At 53.6% G+C, this 22,093-nt stretch overlaps 1 protein-coding gene and 1 pseudogene across 1 annotated transcript in view; one reads left to right on the forward strand and one right to left on the reverse strand.

The window, feature by feature from the left end:
- Positions 1 to 1,457: 1,457 nt before the first annotated feature.
- On the reverse strand, positions 1,458 to 16,687 carry LOC133354035 (nuclear receptor subfamily 2 group F member 1-A-like; annotated as a pseudogene).
- Positions 10,560 to 22,093, forward strand: part of LOC133354036 (uncharacterized) — a 42,629-nt gene continuing 31,095 nt past the window's right edge. The window contains exon 1 of the mRNA XM_061570580.1: positions 10,560 to 12,848. Within this exon, the coding sequence (XP_061426564.1) occupies positions 12,357 to 12,848 (492 nt within the window). The 5' untranslated portion in view covers positions 10,560 to 12,356. The remainder of the gene's footprint in view (positions 12,849 to 22,093) is intronic.

Genomic DNA, 22,093 nt, shown 5'->3' on the forward strand with positions numbered 1-22,093 from the left:
CTGATATCTTAAGACGAAACAAACACACACACACGTAAAAAGGATGCGACAGAAATAATTGTCAATTCCCCAAGCAAAAAAAAAACGGGAGGAAGGATAGGGAAATAAAAAAAAAACATTAAATTATAATTACAAAAAAGGCATGTCCGTAAACGCGGACACAATGCGTCCGATTGCACACCACGAGGGATATCGCTGCACTGCATCGCTGTTGATTTTAGGGGGCGCTACTGCCCCCCCCCTCTGCCCGCAACCGCCCGCGTGCCCCCCCCCCTGCCCCCCCATCAACGTGGGTCGCGAATCCATGGACGAATTCTCAGAATCAGAATATTTATTTTTACTGGAGAAATCCGATGAGCTATTAAGCTCTCCCCCTCCCCCCGTCTCGCCCCCGGCCTTCATGTTCGACGGAAATTTCGGTAAAAGTGGCGGCGGGGGCGGGGGGCGAAGAGGGTGGGGGGTCAGCGGGGGGAGGAGGGGGGGGGGGCTAAAAATTCACTTGGCGACACTCGACGAATGGACGTCTAAAATCGCGTCACAATGGGAAGAAGAAGAAAAAAAACGCCACCACCAACGCGTGTGATGATATTTATATAAAAAAGAATAATAATAATAATGGCGATTATCATGGATCATAATTTATATAAAATAAACCGTATCGTTGTGTTTGTTTGTTTGCTGTTGTTGTTGTTGTTACGCGAATCCGTCACCCTTACAGAAACCCTGCGAGGCAATCGTTGTTTTGTATGGAAGAGGAAAAACTTTAATAATAACATAAGTGCATCGAACATCTTGGACAAAATAATACAGGCCTCTTGCTACCAACACACGGAAAAAGTCTTCAGAAACACAAAAAGACCCCCCACCCCCGAATTTTTTTTTTAAACGGAGGCGAGAAAGAAGTAGGCGAGGTGTTTTTTTTTTAATATCCCTCCTCTTTCAATGTTAGCGACATATTCATCATCATAATCATCATCATCATCGTCATCATCATAATCATCGTCGTCATCATCGTCATCATCGTAATCCGGGAGGTAACACGTGGAAGTCCCCCCTGCCCCCCTCCCCTCCAAGTAATTAATTGTGTGTACACTCGCCCGACTAATAATTAATAATAAAAATCGGAATTATTCAATCGTGTTTCACTTCTCTCTTAGTTTTTGCTCGAGTTCATCAGGGTGCAGTTTAGCCCAACCCCCCCTCCATCCCAGCCCCAGCCGGCCCCCTCCCCCCCCAGCATTTACGCGGTGCGTGTACGCATCACGCACGCGCACGAACGCACGCGCACGCACGCGCTGTGCCGCATCCCTCCAAAAACCGCACACAGCTCCAAGCGCACGCACGGACGACTTCGACTCCCGAGTCGCCCTTGTCAATACCGTCGAGTCCCCCGGTGTCGCTCGTGTCTCATATTGTCGAGGTTTTTTTTTCGTAAGTGTTTTTTTGTGTGTTTCTTAAAAAAACCACGGCTCACAAGGATATAACACACGCACATACCTCTTTTTTGTGTTTTTTTTATATATACTGAATATGAAAAATGGCTATATCAAAATTATTAGTAACCATCACAACGAATCTGGTTTGCAACCAGGAAATACAAAACAGCTATGAATTACGTAGAGACACGTGAACGATTTTACAAGAATCTGGGAAACACAAACCCCCAAATGGAAAAAATGTTTTACGGTAATTCATCAATCACATCTCGTGTCTGTCGTTCGCTCATCTTTTACAGGACGCCATTGAAGAATAAGGGGAAGGGAAATGAATTAAACAAGTCCGTGTTATTCTCATGTCCGTTTCTTTTTTTACAAAACATCGACTAAGAGCATCATGTCCTACACTACACGAAATCTTCTAACAACCAGCATCGCGGACACATGTTTCTGTGCGTGTGTGTGTGTGTTTCTCTCTCGCGTGCACACGCACGCGCGCACGCTTTATCTCTCACTCATTATATATATATAATAATGGACATTAATCGAGTCCGCTTCTCTTCTATTTACAACACGAGGTCGTCTTCCACATGCCGCCATCATCATCATCATCGTGCCGTGCGGTGCGGGCTGGAGGGGCTGGCCAAACACAATGCGGCCTTTCTCCTCCTCCTCCTCCTGCCGCTCCTTCCTCCACCACCACCACCACCTTCCTCCTCCACACAAGCCCGCCTCTATTGTATCGGCATGTAAGGCCAGTTGAAGCTGCTACCGGACAGCAGCATGTCACGGATGAGAGTCTCTATGGGAGTTTTACCTACCAGGCGCACGAAGAACAGCTGCTCAATGACAGACGAGGACACCGTGCGCAGGGAGGGCAGGCGAAGCAGCAGCTTGCCGAAGCGCGTCGGCTGGTTGGGGTACTGACTCCGCACGTACTCTTCCAGGGCGCACTGCGACTTCTCTTGCAGATTCTCGATGTGCGCCGAGTCCGAGAGGCCGCACGCGTCTTTGACGAGGCACGGCAATGGGGGGGGGGGGGGGGGGTAGGGGGCAATTGGGAAAAAGGGGAAGGAGGAGGGAGGGGGGGCACACGGACGAGACAACAGGGTGAGATGGGGTGGGGTGGGGGGGGGCAGACTGATGCTGCGATGGACTGTCCGCGCGGCCTTAGGACGCGCCTTGCCATCATCATCAGCAGCAGCATCAGCAGCAACAACATCATCAGCGGCAGCAGCAACAGCATCAGCATCATCAGCAGCAGCAGCAGCATAAGCAACAGCATCATCATCAGCAGCAGCAACAGCATCATCATCAGCAGCATCAGCAACAGCATCAGTATCATCATCATCATCAGCGGCAGCGGCATGAGCGTCGTCATCAAGCGCCGTGAGAGGGAGGGAGGCATCGAGCCACATCGAGCAGCCGATTTGGGTGCGAAGCGAGCGGCCGTCAGAGAGACGCGAGTCGGCCCGTCGCTTGCGCGTTCCACCCTTCGACTCACGGGTTCGTGAGGTTCGCTGAGCTGTGTGGATACGAGTCGTGGGGAGGCTACGGCCAAAGGCCCCCCCCACACCCCCCCGAAACCAGGCAGGGCGTTTATTATTATTACTACTACTACACACAGCGTAAACACACAGACACGGGCATGCGAACAAGCATAGCCGGTTCGGCTTACAACTGCCTATAGGGAAAATAACCGGAGCTGAGTTCGTTATTTGCAGTGTGTGCGGTGTGTGTGTGTGTTATGTGTGTGTGCGGTGTGTGTGCGATGTGTGTGTGCGGTGTGTGTGTGCGGAGTGTGATGTGTGTGCGGTGTGTTTGTGCGATGTGTGTGTGGAGTGTGTGTGCGGTGTGTGATGTGTGTGCGGTGTGTGTGTGTGTGTGCGGTGTGTGTGATGTGCGGTGTGTGTGTGTGCGGTGTGTGCGGTGTGTGTGTGCGGAGTGTGATGTGTGTGCGGTGTGTTTGTGCGATGTGTGTGTGGAGTGTGTGTGCGGTGTGTGATGTGTGTGCGGTGTGTGTGTGTGTGCGGTGTGTGTGATGTGCGGTGTGTGTGTGTGCGGTGTGTGCGGTGTGTGTGTGTGCGGTGTGTGTGTGTGTGCGGTGTGTGTGTGTGTGCGGTGTGTGTGATGTGCGGTGTGTGTGTGTGCGGTGTGTGCGGTGTGTGTGTGTGCGGTGTGTGTGATGTGCGGTGTGTGTGTGCGGTGTGTATGATGTGATGTGTGTGATGTGTGTGCGGGGTGTGTGGGATGTGTGTGTGGTGTGTGATATTTGTGTGTGGTGTGTGTGCGGTGTTTGTGGATTGATTGAGTGTGTGTGGGGGGGTTACTTTTAAGAACTTGCCGACGCTCATGTCTGTCCCAATTGTTTTGGATAATCGTGCTAATGACGAGCAATGGCTGTTCGATAGCAGCCACGCCGGCGGGACGGGATTCAAACCCATCCCGTTGGTGTCTCCACGAGTCTCGACAAAGGCAAAGATCCCCCGTATAGCCTTTGACAGATTGCTGGGGCAAGTGCTGTGAGCGAGCACCAATATGAAGGCCGGCACCGCGCCACGAGGGGGTGGTTGGTCAGCACAACGCCCGGCCGCCTTTGTCTCCCAAGTGCCGATGTTCACACACACACACCACCAGGTGCTGATTTAAGGCTGAGGTGACCTTGCGGAGAGAGCCCAGAACCGGGTCAATATTGTTCACTGATGTTGGCCGTCACTGAATCGAACTCGGGTCGCCAGGTTCGGTAGCGCGGTGCAGTACAAAATCACTCCACCACCGCTCCCCACTCATACAACACGAGCATTGTTAACACGTTCAATATTTCACTGCACGTCGTTAGCATTGCTATAATTAGTAACAAATATGCCGGCGACAACATCAACAACACAACAACAACAAAAAACAACCGTTTAAAATTGAATGACCAGCTAGCGAGTTGTGTTAAATTATATAGAATAACAATTTCCGAGTACACGAATGTTCTCTTCGGGAGTACCTTGTCGAAATGTGCCGTTTGATGATAATGATCGCGTGTGCAGTTACGCAGCTCACTAAGGAACGGCTGCGGTGAGTTGCGAGTTGACAATACAGACGACTCTGTGATGATTGCTGATGGCGGTGGTGGTGATGATGATGATGGTGGTCGACTCAGCCTCAAATGAGTACCTAGTGCGGTGTGTAAACAACATCGCCGCCGAGGGAGACAAAGGCGGACGGGCGTGGGGCTGGCCACTCACAGGGTGCTACTCGCAAACAGCACTTGCCCCAACAGTCTGTTCAGGCTATACGGGGGATCTTTGTATTTGATGTTGGTGATGGAGACTTTGCACGGGTTACTTCACTGAGTTCTTGCTTCAAGCTTGGCGTTAGTCCTAAGTGTTGCAGATATTGCTATAGTGTTAGTGCTGTCTTTAAAGCGTCAGTATTAATGTTACAGCAATAGCTAGTGCTGATGTTAGTGCGCGATATGGTGTTAGTGTTAGGTATAGAGTTAGGGCACGTGCTAGAGCGGGAGTTAGTGTAATTGCTCATGTCAGTGCGAGTGTTGCAGCTCGAGGTAGTGATGGTGTTAAGGATAGCGCTAGTAATTATAGTGACCGCGTTAGTGCTGCTAAAGTGAGAGTTAGTGCTAGTGTCACAGTGAGGGTTGGCGCTTGTTTTCACGAACGCATGTGTTGTTGGTGCGGCTGTTAGGCATAGAGTTACTGCTGGCGTTAATGCCCGTGTTAGTTCAGCGACAGTCTGGACTGTAAACTTGTAAGGGATAGCATTAGCACTGGTGTTACTGTTAGAGATAGTTCTACTGTGATCGGTATAGTAAGCGCTCGTGTTATAGCTGATGCTAGTGTTGTAGCCGATGCTAGTCGAACATCTGATGCTAGTATTGTAGCCGATGATAGTGCAATAGCTGATGCTAGTATTATAGCTGATGCTAGTATTATAGTGAATACCAGCGTTATAGTTGATGCAAGTGCTGTTGTGAATGTTAGTCATGTAGTGAATGCCAGTGGTATGCATGATGCTAGAGTTATAGCTGATGCGGGTGCTGTATCGGATGCTAGTGCTCTTGCCAATGTTAGTGGTATCGTGAATGCAAGCGAAATAAGTTCACCATACATAGTGGGCATATCTATAGCGAATGCCAGAGCTGCTGCGAGTATTGTAGACGATGCTCGTGTTATAGCCGATGCGAGTGTTATAGCCGAGGCTAGCGCTGGGAGCTGGAGTTGGCTATCGTCTCCTCTGCGAGCCACTACCCCGGGTGGATGAACGGGTTTATTGCTCGACGCGAGGCCGGATTAGTGGTACTGCCTGGCGGATTAACCCCGCAACGTTAAACCCATTCACAGGGAACTTAACTTTTTAAAACTCTACCAAGTGACTCCCCTAACAATTCAATAGATAGCTCTCTGTTCTGAACCGCACCCTCCCCACCGGTTTAGAGATATACAATCACGTACGTCAGTGAAAGCGTAATCACACGCACATATACAAAAGACAACGATCCCCCCTATAGCCTTAACGGACTGTAGGGGCAAGTGCCGTTAGCGAGTACCTATGATGGGCTGGCACGGCGCACGGAGGGTGAGTGGCCGGCACCACGGCCCGACCGCCTTTGTCTCCCCAGCGGCGATGTTTACACACCGCACCAGGTACTCATTTGAGGTTTAGTCGACCTAGGGGAGGCCCAGGACTGGTTCAGATAATCGTCACTGGTATTAGCTGTGAGCGGGAATCGAACTCGGTTCGCCGGGTTTTGTAAGTGCAGTGCGCTAACCACTACACTACCGATCCCCATACATACATACATATACACACGCACATATATATACACATACTCACTCACACATGTGAATGTGCGAATGCATTAGGCAGCGAATGAACGCACAGAGAGCAGTGGTTGTTTTAAAAGTGAATGAACACACACGTGCGCGTGTGAAATAGTGTACACACAAGCGTATACGCTGAATGTAATGGGGGTGGTGGTGGTAGTCGTTTTGGTCGATGGTGGCGGTGAACGCGATGGGAATACATGGTAGGATGTTTGCACTGCGTTTGGCAGGGGCTCCCCAAGTTAGCAGCCCCCCCCCCCACCCCCAGTGTGTGCACGATCTCCGGCCATTCTGGCCGGCGTTTGCTGCGAGGGAGTGTGCGCTTGGGTCAGATCGCAGCCAGGTGCGGGGCACGGCGGAACCCGCTGGGGCCGTCCCGTGTTCGCGACGCACTCGGCACTTAATGGGCCCCACGGCTTTTCGTGTCCTTATTGCCTCGCTCGAGGGGGGGGGGGCATTTTTGTCCCTCGCTAGCTACACGCACCCTCCTGCTACTCCCAATGCGATCTAACTGCTAACATATCAATATAAATGGTAGCAGTTAGATAAATATATATGTATAGTACAAGAAGGGCATCTATGTATATATGTATCAGTAGACGCACGTATTTAGTTTCACGTCGAAGGCCGGGTCAACAGACGCGTTTAATTAATTACTTGTTCGGTGCGATAGTTCCGCAAAAACACACTGCTGATAACAATATCATCATCGTGTATACTCAGCTCTTTTTTTATATAAATGTGTAAATAAATTTACCCAATTACGCGCGTAATGGATATTTGTCGGAATGACACGCGCGGTGCAATGGATCGAGGCACAGCGACGCGGCTGCCAGGCGCTGAGATACGTTCACTCGCCACCCTTAGCGCACTCAGGCAAAGCACACGCGGGGAAGGGTGACGCCAAACGGCGGGGTGCTGGTGGTGCTACTGTTGCTGGTGGTGCTTACTGCTGCTGCTGCTAGCGGTGGTCGCGGTGGCGGTGCTGCTACTGCTGCTGCTGGTTGTGAATCTATCACCCCTGCTCCCCCACTCGCTCGCTCGCTCGCTCGCTCGCTCACTCGACTCGCTCGACTCACCGGTGGAGAAGAGCACGATGGCCTTGAGGCAGCTGTACTCGGCAGAGTCGACGTGCAGCGCCTTGAGCTTCTCCACCTGCTCCTGGAAGATGCGGATGTGGTCCATGAAGGCCACCACGCGATCGGCGGACATGGGCGACGCGTGGAGTCCCGCGGCGGCGAGCAGCGGGGCCACGTGGAGCGGCATGGCGCACTGCGCCGCGTTCAGCACGAACAGCTCGCTCCACACGAGCCGTAGCAGCGCCACCTTGGTCCGTGATCTGCAGGTCGGGGAAGAACGGGATGTTCCTCGCCCACTCCACGGCGCTGAAGAGGAGACGCGCCGCCAGCTCGCAGATGTTCTCAATGCCCATGATGTTGTTGGGCTGCATGCACTGGCTGCCGTAGCGTGACGTGGGGTAAGGCTCGGCGCGCAGGAGCAGCGAGATGTAGCCCGAGAGGTACGAGTGGCCGTTCAGAGGGTCGCCGTTCACCAGGGCGTACTGCAGCGCCGGATTGGGGTGCTGAGTGGGTGCCAGTCGACCCCGCTGCACGGCTGGAAAGGGGACAAGAGCTGCAATTAAAAGAAGTCACAACCCACGCGAATAACCAAGAGACTCGGGGCAGCAGCTGGAGAGTAACCCGAGCTGCTCAACACTTCAACGGCATCGGTGCGAGATTTCAAACGCGACGTTTAAATAATAAGCACGTGGCGCGCCGAATTGGAGATGCGCGCGTGTGTGTTTAACTTTAGTGGTGTCGCGCGCGCGTGCGTGTGTGTGCAAGTGTGAAATATAGATGGCGTTGTGAAATCACGTGTCGCTAAATACACGTTGCGTCGAACACACGCGCGGGTCCGAATGCACCTTGAAACCTTTGCGGTTGAGTGTTTTATTATTATTAGTATTATCGTTGTGAAACACTACTGCGTTAGCGAGCACGTTTTAACATGCGCAATTGCCCGTGTGCGTTACACTCAAACACAAGAATAAGAAGACAACAAACTAAGCATTCTCGTACGTCCGTTTCATAGACAATAAATCACACGAAGCTATTGACGAAAAAAAAAGATCTCTAACGCAAACATTTGAACGTAAACGGCATCGCTAAATATTTACAAAACGTTAAGACATCCGTGTAAAGCGCGTGCGCGCTCGCGTATGTGTGTGCGCGTGTGTACATGTGCCTGCGTAACAATTGTCCACGTGTAAACATCTGTAGTGTACGTGCGTGCGTGCGTGTTTGTGTGCGTGCGTGCGAGATGGCTGCTGTCATTCGTGTCCACAGGTTCGCTGGGCACACACACCTTCACGCCGCATGCCGACCTTGAGGCACTTCTTGAGGCGGCAGTACTGACACTGGTTGCGGTGGTGCTGGTCGATGGGGCAGTTCCTGTTGGCGCGGCACGTGTAGGTCAGGTTCCGGCGGACACTCCGTTTGAAAAAACTTTTACATCCTTCGCACGTGAACTGTCCGTAGTGCTTGCCGCTCGATTTGTCGCCGCACACCACGCACTCCACATTGGACTGCTGCTTGTCCCCCTGCGTGCTGCCTTGTCCGGGAGTCGTCGGGGGCGGCCCTGCGTGTCCGGGCGTCTGCGGGGTGTGCGGCCCGGCCGCCGGAGCGAGGGGCGGCTGCCCGGTCTGGCTCGGCGGCCCCGCCATCTCGTCCTGCGGGTCTCGCCACGGCCCGACAACCATTGCCATAGCGCGGCGAGGAGATGCCTGGGGAAGGGGGGAAGAGACGTGGGGGGAGGAGGAGGACGAGGAGGCAGCCGAAGAGGATGAGGAGAGCGAAGGAGCGGCGGCCGAAGGAGTCGCGGCCGACGGCGGACGCCCGTCTATGCGAGCGCAGCGCGGAGCGGACGGGGGGAACGTCGGAGCGTGGAGGCGGCGTTGGTGATGAGAAGGAGAGCGGAGGAGCGAAGCGGAGCGGGAGCGGGGCGGGCGATCAGGAGACGTGAGTGTCGGGAGGCCGGGTCCAGGGCAGAGCGCATCCAGCCATTCAGGAAGCCAATAAACCCGGGCAAGGGTTAAAGATGAGAGGCAGTGCAGGCGGCGAGCAAGCACCAGCGGAGAACGCCGCGTGAGCGAGCGAGCGAGGAGCGCTGCTGGACACTTCTTTCACGACTCTTTTTTTCTCTTCCACCTCTCCCCTCTCTCTCTCTCGCCACTCTCTCTCTCTTCTCTCTGTGTCTCTTCGCTCTCAGTGTGTGTGTGTCTCTCTCTCTCCCGCCCCCCCCCCACCACCTCTTTTCTTCCCGGAGCGAAACAATTTCAGAGCAAACCCTCGGCAGGCGAGGCGCACGCACAAAGGAGGCGTTTGGCTCGACGCTCGCCCCCTTATAGAAAAAGGAGAAAAAAACACTCACCCCCCCCCCCAATCAAATATTCAGGCTAGGAGCGCTCCGTGCGCAGTCGCGACGGGAGCGGCTCGCCGCGAAATGTGCCTCTGAAGGCAACCGAGCCGCGGATGTCGGTATATAGTGAACTTTGACACGACGGCTGAAAGTGACACGTCTCTATGACGACCGCTACCATATAAGGCTCGGCGTGTCAGGGTGCGCCGAGGAGAGGTCTGTTGGCAGCTGATAATCAAAGGCGAATGGTTGGACCGCGGGGGGGGGGGGGGGAGGATGTGTCCAGGAGGAGGGGCCAGACCTCGGCAGGAGTGGGGAAGGGGAATCTATTTTTTTTTCTCTCCCGTCTTCTTCTTCCTTCGGGAGGAGAGCGTGTGAGGAGAGGCGGCGGGGTTGGGTGAGAGAGATGGAGGGTGGGTGGGTGGGTGTGGGGGGGCGAAACCTCGGAGTTGGAGGTGGCGCGAGAGACTGAGGAGGTGGGGGTGCGTAAGGGGAGAGAGAGGCTGGGGAGAGTTGGGGAAGGGGGCTGACCGGCCGGCTAGTGGGTGGGTGGGTGATGCGATGGTGTTGTGGGTGAGCCGTGCGTTGTGGGTGAGGGGCGGGGAGTTTGGAGTCTCGTGGTGAGGGTGCGGGTTGGCTGGGGGCTTCGCGGACAGCGCTGAGATGCGGCGCCCCAAAAACCTGCGGGGGCAATTAAACAATTGGCCCTCTCGTTCCCATCGCCGCGACCAGCCGCGTTGTCATCTTAGCGACGCCGGAGTCTCGGAGTCCCCCCCGAGCGCGGCCACGGCCACGGCCACCGCTGTGCTCGAACCGGCGTGAGTAGAAAGTGCAACACGCACGCTGATGCCGTTGCTGCTGTTGTTACTGCTGTTGTTACTGCTGCTGTTGTTGTTACTGCTGTTGTTACTGCTGCTGTTGTTGTTACTGCTGTTGTTACTGCTGCTGCTACTGCTGCTGCTGTTGCTGCTGCTGTTGTTACTGCTGCTGCTGTTACTGCTGCTGTTGTTACTGCTGCTGCTGCTGTTGTTACTGCTGCTGCTGTTGTTGCTACTGCTGCTGTTACTGCTGCTGCTTCTGCTGTTGCTGCTGCTTCTATTGCTGCTGCTACTGCTGCTGCTGTTGTTTCTGCTGATGTTGCTGCTACTGCTGCTGCTGTTGCTGCTACTACTGCTGCTGTTGTTGCTGCTGATTTTGCTGCTACTGCTGTTGTCGCTGCTGCTGTTGCTGCTGATGTTGCTGCTTCTGCTGGCTGTTGCCGCCGCACGCACACCCCGAGAAACCCGGCCGCTCGCGTTACGGGACGCGGTGCCGCACGCAACGCGCACAGGGAGAGAGAGAGAGGCAGATAGGCAGGGGTGGAGGGGGGGGACACGCGAGGCGCAAAGTGCGAGCCGCTCATTCATTCACCGGCGCTTAGCGGACAAAACAACAGCACACAACGAGCGCGTGTTAATGAATGCATGAAGCCAGATTTACCACGCTCAGCCAAGGACACAAACCGCAGTGTCTGTGTCTCAGCGTCGACTGGAGGAGATGGTCCGAAGTCATCGAGGTCTCCTCCTCCTCTGCGCGGCTCCGTGAAGAGACGAAGAGGAGGAAGAGGTTTGCGCTCTGAGCTCCGCGCGCGGCGTCCTGTCTCCCCAGACTCTTCTGTGTGTGTGTGTGTCTCTCCTCCGAGTCTCTCTCTCTGATTCACTCTGATCGTGGCCTCCTTTGACTAACGCCTCGTAACGCCGACGTAGCCGACTTCTTCTCGCCTGTAGTCCTGCTGCCACCTAGCGTGAGATCACGTCGGCTTTTACACTGCACGCATCCATCCCGCGCGCACACGTGGGCGAGCGAGCGAGCGAACGAGCGAACGAGGAGGCGACGCGGCGTCGTGAACGCGCGCAACGCGGACGCGGCTTCGCTTTCGTCCTAAGCGAAATGTCGAGCGGTCGTCGGCGATGTGGAGGGAGTGATTCTTGGAGCGCGCAGCGAGAGCTTCCATGTACACGCCTGCTCCTCCCCACGCGCAGCGGACGAGACTTCCGATCGCTCGGCAGTGATTTTTTTTTGTTTTAATTTTTGCCGACCGGAAGAGAATAACACCGCTGCGATTGTGGGCGCAGAGACTCGCACGGCGGCGTATGCGACCAGCATCGGGCGAGCGAAATTAGCATTAGGCGCACGTTTTCGTAGCCAAGCCCCAAGGTCCGTTAGTGGAGCTCGCAACTGCCTCGAGCTGCATAGGTGGGGCAATTCATTGACGCCGTGTCGATTGACACTCGCGATTATTTCACGGGTGCGAATCGCACGTGCATCGTAAGAGTGTATATATTAGGATTAGTATTTTTTTTTACGAGCAATAACAATAATGAAATGCAAGAGGCAAAGTGGGGTTTTTAATTTAATTTCAGGGAAGGTTTTCAAATTCTTCGCGCACACGTTAAAGCGTTATCATTATTATTTAGACGCAACACGCAGCCTGCGGCGTAATAGCGGTGGATTATCGTTCAAATTTACGCACATCATAGAATAAACACACTCCTTTACGGTCTCATTATTATTCGTCTGATTAACCAGCGTTTGGTTTGTTGTTCACGGCTGCTGCTGCTGTTGTTGTTTACGAGTTTTGGGGGGGTTGGGGTATGCAGGGCTAGGGAAATAGGGGGGCCTCTAGCCGTTGATGCGTGGGTCAGCAAGGGCGCAGTCGGAACGTGGTCGGCTTTCCAAGCGACTCAGACACTCAGCCGACGACAAAGGCGGTTTCGAGGGGGTCGCGCGACCCCGGCCAGCCAGCCCCCATCCCCATATAGGGGCTGGGGACCCCGCTCAGCAGAGGGGGTTCCCCCTTTGGCACCGATACCCCGACTTAAAAAGCAGTCGCTTAGCAGCATCAATGTGTGTGTGTGTGTGTACGGGAACGCACGTGCACACACACACACACAGAGACACACACACGCGAGCAAATATCTCGGGGGTCCGGTCGCATAACCGCGCGTCTCTGTTCATTAGCACTCGGCTCCTAGCGGGGTCCCCTCTACCCCAACCAAGGTCCTCTTTGTTTCCTACCCCCCCCCCCCCCACTCTTGCTCTATATCTAAATCCATTTCGAGGCTCGCAAGCTCGGCTGCAAGACCCCGGGGTGTATCGTGGTTACCCGAGGACGTCCTGGCTGGTAAGCGGCACGCGCCGGACCCCATGTGCCCCGACTAACCCAGAGTTCATCTCGCAATGCGCGGAGACGTGTGGTCGGGGAGACGCGGGTTACACTTCTTGTATGTTTTTGTTGTTGGTATCGTTTTTTTTTTATTCACTCCCCCCCCCCCCTCCCCGATCACCCCCTACAAAGTCAAAGTGATATCCTGCTCAAATTTCCAATTGAGGTATTAAGTGCTCATATCTCCCGTTTATAGTGCTGAGCCAGTTGTGGAAATTCCTCGTGGCGGACGAGTGTATCCATAGGACTACCACCGTTTTTTTTTATTCTCCATATACTTGCAGTGGCATTCGTTTTATCGGCCCTGCACGGGTGATGGGCTGAGTCAACCTCCAAGCAAGATCTGAACTCGCAACCATCCGATCGTGAGCCGCTCGCTTCTATGGGTCAGACACCAAAAGGTTGTTTTAGTTATTATTAAATTGCATATATATTATCATATATATTACCGCGCACGTATATTCTCGGATATGTTAGCATCGTTATATTGCATTGGCCGAGTCGCCCTTGAAAATGAACTCCTTAGCTCAATGGGCTACACTCGGGAAATAAACTTATTTCTCTGATTCCTGCATATCGTCCATCGTACGCGTTCATTCCGGGATAACAAAAAAACGAGGTCGCTTAATGACGAAACCTAAAAACAATGCGCATTTAATGCGCTCTTCGGAATTCAAGTCGAGCAGATTATAATCGGCGCGCGATTCTACCGTTATAAATACCGTGATCATAATTACTCGTGGATTCGTAGAACGCGATAGTCCTGTTGTCACAACCACCATCCATACGTGCGATGCACACGCACGTGCACACATATCCGTGAGTGTGTGAGTGTGTCTATCCACATATACACACCTTCCGTGGGGAGCGGTAGTGTAGCGTTTTAGCGCACTGCGCTACGAACCTGGCGACCCGGGTTCGATTCCCGCTCACGGCCGACACCAGTGACGATTGTCTGAACCGGTTCTGGGCCTCCCCTAGGTCGACTCAGCCTCATATGAGTACCTGGTGCGTAAAAACATCGCCACTGGGGAGACAAAGGCGGCCGGGCGTGGTGCTGGCCACCCACCACCTCGTGTGCCGTTCTGACCTTCATTGGTGCTCATAAACAGCACCTGCCCCAACAGTCTGTTGAGGCTACACGGGAGATCTTTGTCTCTGTCTTTATATACATATACATATGTGTGGGGAGCCGTGGTGAAGGGCTATGCACCGGGCGTTCTCGAGTTCGATTCTTGCTCACGGCAAACACCAGCCTCAAATGAGTTCCTGGTGCGGTGTATGAACATCGCCACTGGGGAGACAAAGGCGACCGGGTGTGGTGTTGGAAAACCCACCCCCACCACTCGCCCTCGTGCGCCGTCACGACTTTCAAGGGATGCTCGCTCACAGCACTTGCCCCAACAGTCCGTTGAGGCTACACGGGAGATATTTGTCTTCGTTCTGTATGTTCGAGGCGATCCGAGTTCGACATCCAGCCCAAAGCGACGAAGCCGTACGTGTCGCAATTCCCCCAGGTGACTGCTTTAATGAGAAATATCAGCAGCGGCCCGGGCGTTGTGGCGGCCACGGGAGGCATCCCAACCCCCCCCCCCCTTCTCAGCCCTCAAGCGTCGCACCGCCCTTAATTGGCGCTCGCTAACAGCACTTTCACCAATACACAGGAATGTGGGGAGCGGTGGTGTAGCGGTTAGCGCGCTGCGCTACGAACCCGGCGACGCGGGTTCGATTCCCGCAAAACACGGCCAACACCCAGTGACGATTATCTGAACCCCTAGGTCAACTCAGCCTCAAATGAGTACCTAGCGCGTTGTGCGAACGTCGCCACTCGGGAGACAAAGGCGGCGCGCGCGTGCTGCTGGCGCGCGAACAGCACTTGCCCCAACAGTATGTTAAGGCTATACGGGGGATCTTTGTATTTGCGAGTGTGTAATCTGTGCGAGGAGCGGCGGTGGAGTGGTTAGCGCACTGCGCCAAGTTCGATTCTCTGCTCACAACCAATAAATAACCAATACACAACCAATATACAACCAATACATAAGCAGTGGCAGTGAATATTTGAAACGGTTCTGTGCACCTCCTATTAGCACACTTGGCTACGTACGGTGCGACAGAAGTTCAACATACCGCGTGTCAAATGTCGGCAGTGGGGGGAGACAAAGGGAGACAAAGGCGGCCATACGCGGTCATGTCCACCCACCTACCCACCCTCCTGGCACTCGCAAACAGCAATTGTCTCGAGGTCAGTGCTTCTTAACCTGGGGGTGCTCTTTTCTGGGGGTGCCAGACATAGCCAAGTTTTATTTTCGAAGCTAAATCATCGGAAACACAAATAAAGCCACGGGCACCGTAAGTTTCCTCAAATCCTTTAGTGTCCACGAACATGATCACATTGCTTTGGACGATTGAGAACTAAAGGGGTGCATGGCTGCAGCGAAGGTTAGAGAACCACTTGATCTAGGGGTAGGATATTGTTTTGTCATTGTGGGCGAGCGTGCGAGTGAGTGGGCGAGTGTGCGAGTGAGCGAGTGAGTGAGTGAGTGAGCGAGTGAGTGAGCGAGCGAGCGAGTGAATAAGTGAGCGTGTGAGTGAGTGAGCGTGCGAGCGAGTGAGTGAGTGAGGGAGTGAGCGAGCGAGTAAGTCAGCGAGTGAGCGTGTGAGTGAGTGAGTGAGTGAGCGATTGAGTGAGTGAGCGAGTGAGTGAGTGAGCGAGTGAGCGAGTGAGTGAGCGTGCGAGCGGGCGTGCGAGCGAGCGAGTGTGCGATTGAGTGAGTGAGCGAGCGTGCGAGTGAGATCGCGAGTACGCGGTCCCGGGCGAGTGTTGCAGAGAACGGCAGGAGGAGGCCGGTGAGGAATGCGAGCGGCGAGCGGTGTCGTTGCGGTGTTTGTGGAGAGCTGTAAATCAATAAAAACGCTGTAAAAAAGGCCTAAAGGTCAAGGTACAGTAGGCGCAGCTTTGCAAAGAAACGAAAGCCTCTCTGGGCGTCCTCACCCACACCTCACCGTGAGACCTCCACGGTGGCATTGCCAGCCAAGCGGCCACCAATTTTACATGTTCACATATCGCCGCCGTGCATCACGCACTGCGGCGATATTCTTCTACTGCTCCCGAGGGTCATGGGAGTTTGGTGCGAGAATATTTCACCACGCTGGTTGGTAAAGGAAGAGGAAGAGAGGGCAGGGGGGGGGTAGGGGAAACCCAGGACCCCGGCCGGGAATCGGAACCACCACGCAGGATTTATTGGATGCAGACGCGCTAACCACTGCGCCACCGCTCCCCTACTAAACACGCACATCGTTATGTGTGTGTGTGTATATATCTATATGCACGTATGAGTCGTGCAATGATATATTTCTGAATGCAACTTGAGTAACTTTCGGACGATTCGAGTCACCAGGTATCGTTGAAGTACGCAACCACATTGTTTGCGCATGCACGTGGTGCTCCGTTTATAGATACAACACCAGAATAACAAGAATACATTGCCGTGAAAACACCGTTTCTCTACAAGTCTTCCAACAATCTCAATCAACTTATTGCGAAATACGTTCACACTCGCCGCCCATCGCTTTCACAATATTCAACATTCAATCACCTGTTGAGAAAGACATTTCAGATGGGGTATTAGATCATCGTGTACAAGGCGGAAACATTTTAATTCAGTTGCGGTTCAAGACACTGAACCCCCCAAAAAAGCCACGGGTAGGTAACCGAGCCGGACCGTGTGATGCTCCTGTGATGGGCGGATTGTACCCCCACATACCTGGTATGTACGTTGCATTTCTTTCGCACCGTACGTAGCCAACCGTGCTAATTGGAGGTGCCTCCCCGTATCGTCTCCCGTGTGTCCGTATGCCTCCATGTGTCTACCCTTGTTGGTCGGTGTCTCTCTATAATTTCTCCTTGCCCCTCGTGTCTGCCCGTGTCAACCCCGTACGTCATTGTGTACCTGCCTATTGAGAAGCCCACGGAGCTCTCAGCTATTAGTGGCGACCCTGGCTGGCCACACGCGATGGTAGTCCGTCGAAGCGGCCGATATCATTGCCACGCGTGGGAATTTGTAGTAAGCAGCCAAAAAACTAAATGTAAACGCAAGTCGATTCTAAATGTGGAGGCGAATGAGGGCGAGACCGGAGGAACCTGGAGAAAAATTTAAGCGATCACCACGGGGAGAGAGAGTGAGAGAGATAACACACAGACTCAAATCCCTCTTCGTTGTTGTCTTCCAACGTGTGACCACGTGACTCTGCTGTGTGTGTGTCCGTTCTCGTGGGGGTGTGTAGGGTAGCGGTTAGCGCTACGCAGCGATACGAACCTGGTGACCCGAGTTCGATTCCCGCTCACGGGTCAACATCAGTGACGATTATCTGAACGGGTCCTGGGCCTTCCCACAGGTCGACTCAGCCTCAAATGAGTACCTGGTGCGTAAAAACATTGCCGCTAGGGAGACAAAGGCGACTGGGCGTGGTGCTGGTCACCCACCCCCCGTGTGCCGTTCTGGACTTCATAGGTGCTCGCTAACAGCACTTGCCCCAGCAGTCAGTTAAGGCTATACGGGGGAACCTTGTCTTTGTTCTTCTATATCCCCCTGCACCACCCCCATCTCCCTGACCCCACGTAGCCCGGACCAGAGGTCTCTAACCCGGGGCCATCCATGCCTCGCCCTGTCACACGTGTTCGCCCGCCTGTCATTCACGGAACGACTTCACTTGCAGCGAGCGGAGTGATCAGTGATCACACGCGACTGTACATCGCAATGATCCGGCAGACAGACATATATCCCCGCGGCATAGCCTCAACACGGACTGTTGGGGCAAGTGCTGTTAGCGAGCACCTATGAAGGCCGCCACGGCACACGAGGGGTTGGGTGGCCAGCACCACGCCCGCGCCGCCTTTGTCTCCCCAGTGACGATGTTTACACACATCACCAGGTACTCATTTGAGAATGAGTTAACCTAGGGGAGGACCGGTTCAGATAATCGTCACTGGTGTTGTCCGTGAGCGGGAACAGAATTCGGGTCGCAGAGTTCGTAGCGCAGCGCGCTAACCGCTACACTACCGCTCTCCACACGCAGACAGACAACAACAACAACCGCCATTCGCCACTAAGTGGCGGTGACGTCACCACGACGCTTGTGCCAGGCCAAGTGCACCTTGAGGCCACGTGAAGTGTCGAACGCCCGCTGGCAGGAGGTCACGGGGCAGACCCAGGTGCCACGGGTCGACTGACCGAGATGACCGAGATGAATGGCTGATGCGCCACCTGTGCCCCCTACTGTACCAACTTGCTGTGCTTTAGCCACCCGGCGCTCCGCTCGTTGTTGTGAGCGTCGCTCCTCCGCCCTCCGTTGTTGTTGGAGGGCGACTGCCTCCAACTGCCCAATAGCGTCCTTCACGAGCCTCCTCCACTGAGGCCGATCTTGACACCGTTGGTACCAGTCATCGGCAAGTCCACTCAGCTCCACGTCCTCTTGTACCACATCACTCCATCTCTTCTCTAGCCCGTGCCGCGCCCGTTTAGCCCCCTCGATCCGGCCGAACAAAAGCTGTTTAGGCATGCGGTGGCTGGGCATGGGCAGACAGACCCACAGACAGACACACACACTGACACACACACGCACTGACACACACGCACACTGACACACACATTGACACACACACACGCACTGACACGCACTGACACAAGACAAAGACAAAGATCCCCCATATAGCCTGAACAGACTGTAGGGGCAAGTGCTGTTAGCGAGCACCTATGAAGGCCGGAACGGTACACGAGGGGGTGGGTGGCCAGCACCACGCCCGACCGCCTTTGTCTCCCTAGTGGCGATGTTTACACACCGCACCAGGTACTCATTTAAGGCTGAGTCGACATAGGGGAGGCCCAGGACCGGTTCAGATAATCGTCACTGGTGTTAGCCGTGAGCGGGAATCGAACCCGGGTCGCCAGGTTCATAGCGCAGCGCGCTAACCGCTACACTACCGCTCCCCACTAACACACACACACTGACACACACACTGACACACACACACTGACACACACTGACACTGACACACACACACGCACTGACACACACTGACACGCACACACTGACACGCACACACGTGTACTGGCGCGTAGCTACACACAGAGACTCGTTCTTCGGCGCTAACTGGAATAATTAAGGTCACGCGTGCATCTGTCTTCACGACAAAAAAACTCGGTACGTGTGCGCTAAACCATTGTCACCAGAAACCTCTGGTGGTGTATATGGACATGAATGGAGAAAATGAAATAAAACAACGTTCAATAATTTACACTGCCGTATAATAGAAAAATGGTGAGCTGACGTCTTGGGCAACGACCCAATCTTCTGCAGAGCTCTGAAGAAGATCCGCAGCATTTGAAGAAGGGTTATTGGTTGGATCGTCGGTGTTTTTTTTATTCTGTGATAAGACACAGTGCGATTGCCTCAACAGACTGCGTGACAACGCCAGCCGTTTCATTTAGAGGTACACCTACGAATTGTTTCGTGACAGCGGCAGATTAAGTAGACAAAAACAGAGCCTTGATTATAGCAATAATGCTGCTTATTCACAACGGAGAGGCAGAGACACAGAGAGAGAGAGAGACTCAGTGAGTTTCGCGACGATTTTCCAAGAACGTCTCTCGCTGCAAATTGTTGGGCAAGTTTTTTTACTCGGCGAGCGCTACGCGAGATGCCACCCGAGTAGAGAACAAGACGAAGACAGATCCCTAGCGGTGCCTTAACAGAATGTTGGGGCAAGTGCTGTTAGCGATTAGCACCGATGAAGGCCGGCACGGCACACGAGGGGGTGGGTAGCCAGCACCACGCCCGGCCGCCTTTGTCTCCCTAGTGGCGATGTTTACTACACACCGCACCAGGTACTCATTTGAGGATGAGTCGACCTAGGGGAGGCCCAGGACAGATTCAGATGATCGTCACCGGTGTTGTCCGTGAGCGGGAATCGAACTCGGGTCGCCGGGTTCGTAACCTGGCGCTTACCATTGCACTACCGCTCCCTGCGAAAACACACACACATGTACACAAGAGCACACAACACTCAGAGCTCCACACAGATAGATTCAATAATCCATCCATCACAATGTGTCCATCAGCTCTGGTCGCACAGTGGTCGGGGGTGGCGGTGTTTATCAACATTTAACTGGGGGTAGGAAGACGGGGAGGGGGGGCACCGATTGGGGTGTATGGTGAGGGGCCTTACGACCCATCGAACTTCTCCGCATCACAACTCGCCGATGGGGGGGGGGGGTGGGGGGGGTATCAAGTTCCATGGTCACCCAGCGTCGCACGCGAGAACCGCCCGTGTCACCCTCCCTCTCTCGCATCCCTTCACTTCCGATGAGCAAGGTTGGCTACGCGCGGCGCGAATGAATCCAGGTGTGACGATGGGCGCAACGTACGAGGAATTCTACTTGCTTGGGATTGCTCACGGGGTTATTGTCCGACACTCGGTCAAAGTTCAGTCTTTTCGTGGACCCAGGTTCGTCGCAGCAGGGAGTGCGAGCGCGTCGTGACGCCGAGATGCGACCTGTGTTTGGTGGATTGTTCGGCCTACGGGGAGCGGCGGTGTTGTGGTTAGCGCATTGCACTACGAATCCGGTCAGCCGAGTTCCATTTCTGCTTACGACCAACAGGCCAACATCGGTGGCGAATGCCTGAACCTGTCCTGGCGCTATCCTAGGTCGGCTCAGCCTTTAATGAGTACGTGGTGCAGGGGTTTTAACTTTTGCACTGGAAAGATTGAGAGCGTGGTGCTGGCCACCCACCACCTAACCGTGTTGGGTTGACCTTCATAGATGCTCGCTGAGAGCACTTGCCCCAATAGTATTTTAAAGCTATACGGGGAGAGGGGGATCTTTGACCTTGTTACATCGTGAAAGATATCCGGCAACGGCTTGGGGAAGTCTTCCTCCAGCAGTGGATCAATCATGGCTGATGATGACATGCCGCTATGGAACGATGGGCGTTCAATGTGTACGTTGAGTGTCACAAGGTAAAATGTAGTCATGCATTTGACGATTCCACAGTTTCGGAGTACTGTTGGACTTTTATGTGCATTTTATATTAATTATCTATATTTAATATATGTACTGTATATAGAGCTATGCTGTTACTGGAACATGACTGTAACATTTAACTCTTTAACCCATTCCCCCCACCTTCCGAGGCTTAATATATCTCCCCACAAAATGTTACGCGCAAACACATACCTGTACACACACACACACGTGCGTGCTAAGACACACACACACGGACACGTCTACCGCAGTTGTACACACGCACCCACACGTGTACCCGCATGCACATCAGCGCACATACCCCATTACACACACAAGTGTGTTCACAGACAAAGATCCCCCGTATAGCCTTCACAGTCTGTTGAGGCAAGTGCTGTTATCGAGGACCGATGAATGACGGCACGGCACACGAGGGGGTCGGTGGCCAACACCACGCTCGTACCGTCTTGTCACGTTAGCACCAGGTCCACATTTAAGGCTGAGTTGACCTCCGGGAGGCCCCGTAACGGGTCAGATTTCTTTCCCTCTTATTGGCCGTGAGCAGGATTCGAACTCGAGTTGCCGGGTTTGTAGCAATGCGCTAACCACTCCGCCACCGCTCCCCACAGCCAGACACGCACAAACTCATATTCAAATACACATATACGGACATGCGCCTGTAAGTGATTGTGCCAGGCTAGGTGCACTTTGAGTCCACATCAAGAGTCGCGGTCACAGGATAAACCCAGGTGTTTAGGGTTCATTGACTATTCCGTAAGCAGGTTTCAAATACGTAGGCGCAAATACACACGCACACATACCCATATACATATACACATATACAGTGGCCATACACACACACATATACAGCTCCGACAGACCGACACAAAAACCTGACAGTTTACAATTAATGCAAATGAACAAGTATATATTATCATCATCATCTTGAGTCATGATCAATCTACTGCTGGACGAACACCTCCCCACCCCGTATACATATCCCCGATCCTCAGATGCAATCGTACACTATCGCATGGTGCCGTGTATAATCACTATTATAATCACATTCATCTTCAATATTTTATAATTAGCTGTGTCTCGTAACAATCACGCAATACGAGTACCGTGGCGAGATACGCCGGACTGTGTGTGAGTCCACCACTTATAATGTGAATAGTGATG

The sequence above is a fragment of the Lethenteron reissneri genome, chromosome 46 (assembly GCF_015708825.2).
Source record: "Lethenteron reissneri isolate LAM-NWPU_2019-01 chromosome 46, ASM1570882v1, whole genome shotgun sequence".
In the NCBI taxonomy this organism is placed as follows: domain Eukaryota; kingdom Metazoa; phylum Chordata; class Hyperoartia; order Petromyzontiformes; family Petromyzontidae; genus Lethenteron; species Lethenteron reissneri.